General features: G+C 43.4%; 1 protein-coding gene across 4 annotated transcripts in view; it reads right to left on the reverse strand.

Annotated features, from left to right (window-relative positions):
• The window catches only part of sash1a (SAM and SH3 domain containing 1a), a 162,169-nt gene extending 154,710 nt beyond the window's left edge, over nucleotides 1-7,459 (reverse strand). Inside the window, exon 1 of one of the 4 annotated variants that reach the window (XM_056405755.1) lies at nucleotides 5,703-7,459. In XM_056405755.1, the coding sequence (XP_056261730.1) occupies nucleotides 5,703-6,206 (504 nt within the window). In that variant the 5' untranslated portion in view covers nucleotides 6,207-7,459. The remainder of the gene's footprint in view (nucleotides 1-5,702) is intronic. The other 3 variants (XM_056405756.1, XM_056405760.1, XM_056405759.1) reach the window with 3 other exon arrangements.
• Nucleotides 7,460-10,467: the final 3,008 nt, after the last annotated feature.

A 10,467-nucleotide genomic window follows, 5' to 3' on the forward strand; every position in this document is an offset into this window, starting at 1 on the left:
CACACTGTGGAAAATGTAATGGCTCTGCTACCTCCTTAGCCTGATTTATTTAAAGCTGTTGCCATGACTGCATAACTTTAAGTGACACACATATACTGTAACTCACATATGTTATTTAAATACAATATATCTCCAAAGGCTAGAGGAAGTGACATTGATACGACTACAAGCATAAATTCAATTTTTCAACATGAACTAAATGTCTAAATGTTGAGATTATCATGGCTTGACAAGTCTAGTTAATGAATGGAGAGTAAGCTCAGTGGAGTTTTTGTTGAATTGTAAATTTGAGCTCTGTGAAATGTCATCTTTCTTACAAAGTTCACATGTCCAGGGAATAAAAGCAAGCTCAAAAGCCAGTTGATCATGTGAGAAACAGCACAGTAGGAGCAAGCCCCTCTCACTCCTTCCTGCTGGAATGAGAAGGCCAGCTGCAAATACAGCGTAAATGCTGCTTTCCCACATTTGCACATGCTCCCAGGAGATTGGTGGTCAAGTCTCTCTGACGGACGGACAGACAGAGACTCCCTGACTCACAGTACAAAAAGTGGAAACCCATCCAGTGGATAGATATCTCTTTGCAGTGATAGCTCTACATAATGTGGCTCCTTTTGCAGTTATTGTTTTTGGACTAACAGGAGCAATGATTTGCAAACTGTCTCATGAACTAACCCACCACAGCATTTTCAACAGATGGGAAAGTGATGCGCTTGAGACAATAAGCTATGTGTGTAAGGTAAATGTGCCATCACAAGAACCAGCACCCACTGAGACCCATTAGGGTGAGTAGTCCATTTCATTGTCTGCGGTGAGATCACCATCAAAGCTTTGTGATTAAGTCCAGCAGGTCAAAAGCTGTCGGTGTCAAAGGTCACTGTGATAGCCATCAGTCCTCACCACTCCCAGCTGCTCTCCAAAGAACTAAATAGTGGTACTTGTAGTTTATGCTCAACAAAGATGGTTGAAAAAGGTCATAAACACAGGTTGTTTACAAAAAGAGCCACTAAGTGAGTGTATATGTGACTTTTTCCATCTGATGGGAATGTGATCTATCCCGTTTTAGTGCTCCATACAACCCTGTTTTTTTATAACCTAAACAGCAACTCACTTTGCTAATTGACTTTCTCCGTCCTCTCAGGACAATAGAGCTGGTCCTTGACTTCTTTATGACTTCCCCTTTATGAGTCCTTGGTTGATTATGGCTTTAAGAAGCCCTTAATAAAGACTAAGCAAACAGAGCTTTCAGCAGAATGCATGGAAAACTCTGAGGCTGTTGTGAAAGGCTCCCTCTGGCAGAATGCCAGCCCTATAGCATGGGACAAAATGAAGAGGATAGTCACCAAAAAGCCATCGGCTAAATGAAAAGCTCATGAAAAGTGTTCACTGCAGGGTTCCACAAAGGCAAAGAAAAAGCTCTTTGTTTAGGAAAAACAGCCATGTAATAAGTTGAAATAATGGCTTTCAGTGAAGGGATTTTTCATTTTACAACAATAAACCCCTAAATCACAATATCATGTAATGGAAAAAAGAAGTACATAAAACAGCAGCTCGACTGGAAATCTGTGCCACTGTGTTGCTTTACCTGAGCTCCAATGCACTTGGCAGTTGGCCTGTGAATGTATGGATTTTGGTGAGGCACTGCAGTGAGAAGAAGAGATTTGATGACTTTGGTTCCGACACAGATTTTTTTGTTGTATCCGGAAAGTTTTAAAGGTAAAACAGCTAGAGTTATTTTTCCCATAAAGTCTTGGCAGTTGTCCAGTCAAGCCTGAGGGCCTTCATCCACCACAGTGGGCCAACACAGGGTCATCTTAAACAAAAACCTAATTTCCTGCCAGGCCAAAGTGCTGGGATATTCATCAAGATAAGAGGAGTGAAAGAGGAAGTGAGATGAGCGTTTGGCATGTAAGGTGGTGAACTTCCTCTTTTTCACTAGGAGGAAGCCAATAACACAGGCTGTCGTTCTGCTCACCTCCCAGACAGACTTGACACTTCTTGATGTCCACCGCATTGCTGAAATTCTTTAGGCTGGTTAAGCTGCAGGCCTCTCATGATCCTCACCCTCCACATTTGATCAGCTGTTCTGTGGAGGTCAGAGTAAGGACTTCTAACTTTCCTCCACCACACAAACACCCACCAAGCCTTCTCCAACCATCCAAAACAATGTGCCCGTCTATTCACCACCCTCTCTGCATGACACCCTGGTTTTTATCACCCACCCATCGGCACAATGCTGGACACTTGCCTCCGCAGCCCGTTTCAATGGACGGAAATTGGGAATGCAAAACAGACCAGTAGTGAAAGGACATGTGGCTCCATCAGCTTCCATACAAACAATGGAGAATCTCCCAGTGTTTAGATTCTACTTCCTGTCGACACACAGCACTAACAATGAGGCGCTATTATGACTGACTCTGTCTGCTGTTTCCAGCTCTGGATGAGACCAGGATGAGACCACATCCTCAAATAATTTGGTGTTGAGCAGAATTGAGGAGTTATTTAAAGAAAAATTAAAAGAGGTATTTCTGCGATAAGATAAAAAAAAAAAAAAGTTTAAAATCCCCAGAGATCACTGCGGCAGAGAAAGTAATATGAAACAGCAGGGAAAACAGAATTGGACATAAAAATAGAATAACGGTTGTGCTGGCTCTCTGTGCTTTTTTGACAACTACAAAACCCTTCAATTTCAGCTTCAACTTTAACTTTACTGTACCCAGGAGAAAGTTTATCTTGTAGCAGTGGAAGACACATGATTTGACTCTTTAAAGCTGCACAAATCTGAACTGTCCTCAAATCACCTCAGATACTCATTTCTCAAAAAAAAAGAAAGAAAGGTTTTGAACCAGCTCTGATAATGTAATGTATAATGTATATAATGCTGTTTCTTGCTAATACATTTACAACACAGTGCTGCTCTCTGAAATCAAAGCAAAGCAGACACACTAACTGTACTCTCAAACACTTAAAAAAATAAAAAATAAAGAAAGAGCTGATAGTTTCCTCTCAACAACGTTTTGACTTGACTTGCGTTATTATCAGCAATTTATGAGAAAGCTTCAAGCAAAAGAATGAACAGTAACTTTACGACTGCAGTGTATTCAACGACAGGCAGACAGGAGGCACCATCTTCTCTACTTATATTGTTCCCCGATGAGAGATCTAGAAATGTGCAACCCGTAGCACAAGTGTTTGTTTACATCATAAGAAATAATACTCTCTTCCCAGACAAGGGGTCTCAGCGGCCTTGATAAGGATCATGGGTATTTATTACACCCAGCAGAGCCTTTGCAGTGAATTGTTTGATAATGGGTTGTCTCGCAAGACATTCAATACAAGCTAGAGAAGATTTCTGAATCTTTGCTCTTGTATTGCCTATGTTTCTGGCATAATGACAAACAATGGAGACAAAGCCAGTGACACAAAGATGAAGAGAGGGCTGTCAGACTGTAGTCCACGACAACCCCCGCATATAGAGAGCACAGAGGACAGTTTAAATGTGGAAGGAGGTCTTGGTTATGCTATACAATGAACATCCCTCGAGACTGACATTGTGTGTCCTGTAATTGCCCCGAGTCTGCCTCTCTGGTCTCAGTCTCCGCTGGGGGTGACATCTCATCTCAAGGGCAGAGAGAGGGGAGATATCTACAGACCAATCACAGCCCAGTTTGTCAAACCTCCATCAACCGGTCACAGCTCCCTCTGTTAACTCCTCTCACTCCTCCTGGGGAGAAAAGCACTGGGCTGGAGCCAATTCAAAACTACAGGGTTACACACACATAGATAGAGAGAGAGATAGAGAGAGAGCGAGAGAGCGAGAGAGAGAGAGAGAGAAAGACCTTGACCTGCTCATTCCCCCACCAAAGCCTCAATGCCAAAGCTTTGGCTCTAAATAAACACAGCCTTCAAAGGGAAAGAGTTTAACCCTCTGGAACCAACACTTTGTTTCAGCCCTGCTTTGACAGATAATCCCACACAAATCCGAAATCTCTGTGGGATTCACAGTCAGCCAAAGTGGCAGAAATATACAGACAGACAAGAAGAGCTTAAAACAACATGCAAAATTTGGAATCAAAGCTGGTATCAGTTTGAAAGGCTAATTTGGAATCAAGCGACTACTGGATAGGGTATATGGTATCAATGTTTGGGTCACATAAAAATAATAGAGAAGAAGGTGAATATGCATATGAAAATATTTTGAATGTTTCCATCATCGCATGTACACCATGTTTTCAGGATCTTTGTTACTTGGAATAGAGAGTGAAACTTAAAAACCTGTTACAAACACGCCCATATACAAATATGCAAACGATCCAACTGACACAAACGATTTTAGAACAAAGGTCACTAGTTTGATCCCACATCATCCATTCTGTGAAAAAATGAATTGGAAGACTTCAGTATAAAACTGTACATTCTCAGAGAACACCTAATGACTTCATTCTTCAGGCTCGCTCAGCTACTGAGGAGGAGCTAATCAACAAGCTCTTGACCAGTTGAATCAAGTGTGCAAGTTCCTGACTACCACAGAAAACATTTCTTTTTTCAAGGAAACCCTGAGGCCTGGAGGATGAGAGAATTTATAAGTCAATTCTCTTGAATATAATATCAATCAGAGATATATGTATCACTGAGTTGTGATGATAAAGGTTGCAGTTTTCAAGACAGGCCTCCAAACCACCTGTACATGCTGCTATTTTAGGTAAGGACTGGTTTTGACATTTGTGCCGATCTAGACTGCTATTACTGAAAGTTGCACATGAGATATCAGGTTTAGTTTTCAGTTGAAACCAAAACTCCATGTTGCTATAGGTCGCAAGCAAAAAATACATCAGACATGATCTCTGCCTCCTAAATGCCCCGCAGACGCACACCGCTCAAAAGCCTCCCTGAATGTAAGCAGTTACTCAGCAGAACCCTCTCAGCTGGTGAGGCATATGATTCAGACACTTCTGAGGAAAGGTCAGTGTCAGTCCTGTGAAAACAAGAGGCCCTCTCAGTCTGGCTCCTCACAAGACTGCAACAGCCTACCCAGCTGGGCGCTCTTCATTTACTGCCCCTGCAATCGATAGCCCATTGCCCATTCATCACAGCAAAGAGCCAGGGCTTATGTGCTCACGGGCCTGGCTGATCCACCCACACTGAATGCTGAGGCAAGTCACTGGACAGGTGAGGTCAGAGTAGATTAATAATCAGAGTGTAAATCTTTCTTACCCCCCCCCCCCCCCCCCCAGGAAATCACAGACGGAGTAAAAGCTCCTCAGGATCTCTCCTCTCCGCTCTCTGCTTATTGATCTGCAGCAACTTCATTCCCATCATTCACCCTGACAGCAACCACTCACACCTCTGGAAGGTGCAGCAGGGCTGAAAAGGTTTGGGCATCAGACTGGAATTTACCTCTGACCTACCCTGAAATGCAGGTGTCACTTTCTCACCTTATAAATACAGTGGAATACTTCAAAATAAGTGTTTCTTTCATCTTTTCAAAAAAATAAAAACTGAAGTTTACAAATCCTGTCTGTATATTTTAAATGTATATCAGACTAAATTGTCAAATGGAATAATTTTGCAGTGTGAGAGTATTAAACATCATTCACTGTGTGATTTTATCTAGTGTTTGTCATGTATGACTTCTGGATAGTGCCGGTGCCATTTGTGCTATTTAACTGTCAGGACCTGTTCCTGCCCATGCAGGTTCCTCTTACCTTATTAGAATATGGTGGCTTGGAGAGGTTGATGCCATCTCTGATGAGTTTATCCCTGATCATGATCTTCAGCTTCAGCTTGGGATATATCACCAGCTCCCTCCTGTTGCCCAGCGTCAGGTTCCTCTGCGCGCCCATGTACCCACCGTTGCGCCCAACCCGGTCACTGTTGGGCTCGGTCCAGGACTTGGATCCCCGCAGTTTGGACTCATACTGGTCCACCATGTGACTGGTATAAATCTCGGCCGCGGGTGGCATCGGCTCCAAGGTGAAGTAAAGTCCACTGGCCGTCTCTTTGGCTTCCTCCTTCAGCCTTCTCACCGCGTCGTGAATCCTCTGTCTGTGGTGAGGGATATAGACGCCGATGGCATCCAGGTCGGCGTCTCCTATTTGTTTGCAAACCTCCAGATCGTCATATCCATTATCCACAAAGGACTCGACATACTGGGCGAGCTGGAGGGTCTTCAGCCACTCGTAGACGATGACAGGTCCGTTGCTTGTCATTTTGGCTGCTGCCAGTTCGGCTACAACTCGGACGGAAGAAGACACTAAGGTGATGGTTACTTTCCCATTCGGCGTTTCAAACGCATCATAAGGTTGTTACTGACTATGTGCGTTTTCTGCGAGTATTAAAATATCTGGACTAAACAATGTTTGGATTCTCCATACCACAGGTTTGGCTACCACTCCAACCTCGTGAGCCCGCTATGTTTTAAGACATAACAACAGATTCGTAAGTGAATTAAAGGCTTAGTCTGACACAGTCCGTACGCCTGTAACACCTGTCAATATTTACAAATGAAGATCACTTCAGTTTCACTTGCGACAGCCTTCAAATCCCAAATTTCGTTTGAACAGCAGTGTTACTCGCCCACAGCGAGTTACCATGCGCAGTCACTTCCAATAATTAGGCTTCCTCACACAAATATGAAAGCAAATGCCTCAAACTATTGTCATTCAAATAGCTGCTCGACCAGCTCTCGTCTGTTACGCGCGGCAGCGGCAGCTGCTGCGCCTTCAAGACCTTTCGGCAGCTCGCGCTCCTTCCTTAAAGTGCTCTGTGTCGCCAAACGGCAGCGCCTCGAAGAAATAAATCCAAATAACACCAGACAGGCTTCAAAATGACAGAGTCGATTGGCGAAGATTGACGGCCACCTCACTGTTTCGTATCCAACCGCCACAGTCTACGCGTTGTCCAGTTCTTCCAGCCGGCACATCACTACACTGGAACTGCAGCCAAGAGCCAACATGCTCACTGCTGCTCCTCTGCCGTCCACGCCCCCCAAAATCTCACTGTACTCATTTAAAAATAGTGATGCGAGTCCTTTTTTTCTATTTTCTTTTTACCCCTCTCTCAACTTGTCACGCAGCCTCGGGGCACACGGTGGGTCACCAGGTTCCCACCGACTTGGCCAGAGTTGGTCCGAAACGAAAGCGCATGTCAAACCTGCCTGCACAGACCAAAAGAATATTCTTGCTGCTGGAGTGTGTCACATTATTAATCCTCTACGACGTGATTTCGTCCACCACGTCTTTCTCTTTCTCTCTCTCTCTTTCTCTCTCACCGTATGTCTCTCTCTCAGTCTCTCTCGCCCTTACACACACTCTCGCTCAGTCATTCAGCATTTCCACGGTCTGGTTTCTCAGCACGCATGAGCTCCCTCTATGTGGTAACTGGGGAACTGAAGATTTCGCAGCATTGGGGCTGATGTAATAGGAGAAACTTGGGAAGCACTCCTCCATTTTCCCATCTATTAGTCCACTATCTATACGAACAGACATTTCATGCTGTTTCTTCTCAACTTTACAACACCGGAAGCAAGTGGAGCCCAACGGTCTGCATCACATTGCAGCACCACCAGACGCCATCATCATTAGTATGAGACAACATATCAAACTACAAGTCTAGGGGGGAAAAAAAACAAAAACAGCGAGAGTGAGAGAAGGGAGTAACACTGTTTGAATAAAACCTGTCCGCTCTGTCCAAATGGATGCCAAGCTGGCTGGTGCTGATGCATGCTTTATCAAATGTGAGCTGACAGCTTGTTAGGGGTCAGTTTGATACAATCACTATCTCAGCTCGAAGCTGGAAGTGATTTGCCTCGAACCATTATGACATGCAGCAGGGGCTGCAGAACAAATACACCAGTCGGAGAGGATTGGGGAAGCATATCAAACAGTCTCCTTTTGGAGAAGCGGCAGCAGAAATATGCCAACAAATGCATGTCAGAATGTCAGTGGAAGTGGTGCGTGCCAGTGTGGATCCTTCATCGTGTTCCCAGTCCAGTCCGACTCGAGTTAGCTGACATTTCCTGTGATTTACCTGTCTGCTGCTGTCAATGTAATTACTCACAAATACCCTATTGTCCCTCATCCTTTGTAAACACTCACACAAAGTGGTTTGACTGACAGGTGCAATAGAGGTTAAACCTGTGCGGAGTGTGATATTACAGCAGAGCTCGTACTTGTATTGACATTAAATCTATAATGAATATTCAGCCACTTTATAAAACAATAAACCCGTATTGTTTTGAATATTGTATTGTTCTGTATATTATGAAGGCCGACATCAAATCTGACCTTCATAACAATGTTCTATGCAACAATGTACGTAACTACGTAACAATGTACTATGTTAGTATTGTGTGCAATCAGTTCTGAGATAATGAAACAATAAAAAAAGAGAAATTTTGACCATATATAAGAGCATGCAGATGAAGAAAATCTGTTCCATTATTATAGGTGCCTGTCTCCAGCCTAACCAGGAAAAACAATAGATGATTAGCAGATGCTTAAAAAAAAACAAAAAAACACTGGCCTTACCCTTTAACATTTACTCTGAACACCAAGCTATTACAGTTTTTTTTTGCCCAGCTCTCGTATATTGAGATTAAAACTCACACAGCACCGCTCTCCCCATTGTTCTGGGAAAAGACGTGTCATTAGATCAGTTACAGGAGCAAGGAAATATGGGAGGAGAGTGACAGATGGAACTGTGAGACTGGTGCGCTCTACGGTGGCTGGACTCAGATTGTGCACTGACAGTGCCAGGATTGCTGTGTTTCCACTTTGCTGCCCGAGGCCATGGTGAGTGACCAGCGGGTGACGAGAGAGAAAGAGAAGGGTGGCAACCTCACACACAAGTGTCTTGTAGGCCATATGGAAATATACAGGATTGTTTGTCCAGGCGATTGGACTTGCTCGAGGTTCTTGTGTTACACGAAGTACAGCACTGCAGGTATGCCTTTTAATGACAGTATATATTGTAATTTGTCAGATAAAACTATTTATAATACATTACAGTGCCCAAATTATTTAGCTTGTGATTCCCAAACCAAAGCAATGTCTACTTGCAACCTCTTGTGTTGCAGACGTATTCCTGTTGCTGAAGAGTGATTTTTATTGCTTTATTTGAGAAATTTTCCCTGTCCTGGAGGGGTACAATTATCCAGTAATTGACGTGAAAAAAGAGGAAAGATTACAGGAAGGTTACAAAATGTAACTGTGTAGAAGAAATATGTTTTTGGCTCAATTTTCATATTAACCATCTTGCGACCACTTAGATTTATCCTGTGTCCCCTTCTGGGGGTCCCGACCCCCATGTTGGGAACCAGCAGCTTAGCAGATAAAATGTCAGAAAAGAGTGAAAACTGCCCATCACCTTCTCAGGGAACCCAGAGTGATGTCTTCAAAAATTACTTTTTTAACAGTCCCAAAACCCAAAACCCAAAACATTCAGTATTCAATAGTATAAAATAAAACCGAGAAAAGCAGTAACATATGTTTGGTATTTTGCTGTTAACAGTACTTGATGATGATCGATCAACAGCTGATTTTTTCAGAGCTAAAATGATGAATTATGTAGCTTTTGTACATATGATGGATTTTTAATTCAGTAAAACAACTTCAGTGTACCATGTTTGTGTACTATTTGCATAAGAGTTAGTACTGTATCATTGTTTTCAAGTGACATAAAAAAAGCAGTCTATGGCGTTTTCAGGCGACAGACCCATTGCTCTTTACACTGAGTATTTGCCCTGAGGCCAGAGAATTGCTGCCACATCAATAACACCTCAATAAGCATCCCTTAATAAAATGTGAAATGGGGAGCCCTGAGCATTAGAGCTGGTAAATATGAATATGTGGCAGTGAGAGAGCACATTAGCATTGGTACTGGTAAATATGTATGGGCTGCTTTCACTGTGCTGATTGAAAGAGTGTGACTGCGGCAGGTTGAGCGAAGGAAAGCTCCAGCAGACACAGCTGGAAGGTGAGAGGAGATAGACACAGCCAGACAGACAATAGCAGCTCTGCTGACAGCCAGGCTCTCTCTATGCTAATAGTCTTGGCTGTGTGCTTCTGTCTCTTTCTGAAGAGGAAGACTTGGGTATTTGAAGGTGAGGATTTTTGTGGGGTGAAATTTTTAGGGTCTCTTTGGCTTCAGACGTGTAGGTTGCACCTTTCAAGACCTCAATTTTAAAAAGCTTTGAAGCAGAGAATGGCTTCTGTCCACCTAGATGCAGAGGCACCATGAAGGTCATGGATGGTGGTTTCTAGGTCGTGGCTTTCGCAGGTGGCTATCTGTCAGCCGCTGATAGATATGTAGGCTCCTCTGCCGGCAACACAGCCAAGGTGGATATAGAAAACAAAAATGATAGTTTATGCTTTGAATTCAATGTCTTGCTGTAGATGGGGTTAAGCATGTCAGCAGTTTTTGAGAACCAATCCTGCAAACACTGTCCCTCTCCACTCCACTCCCTTCACC

This window comes from Seriola aureovittata, chromosome 19, assembly GCF_021018895.1.
Source record: "Seriola aureovittata isolate HTS-2021-v1 ecotype China chromosome 19, ASM2101889v1, whole genome shotgun sequence".
Lineage (NCBI taxonomy): Eukaryota > Metazoa > Chordata > Actinopteri > Carangiformes > Carangidae > Seriola > Seriola aureovittata.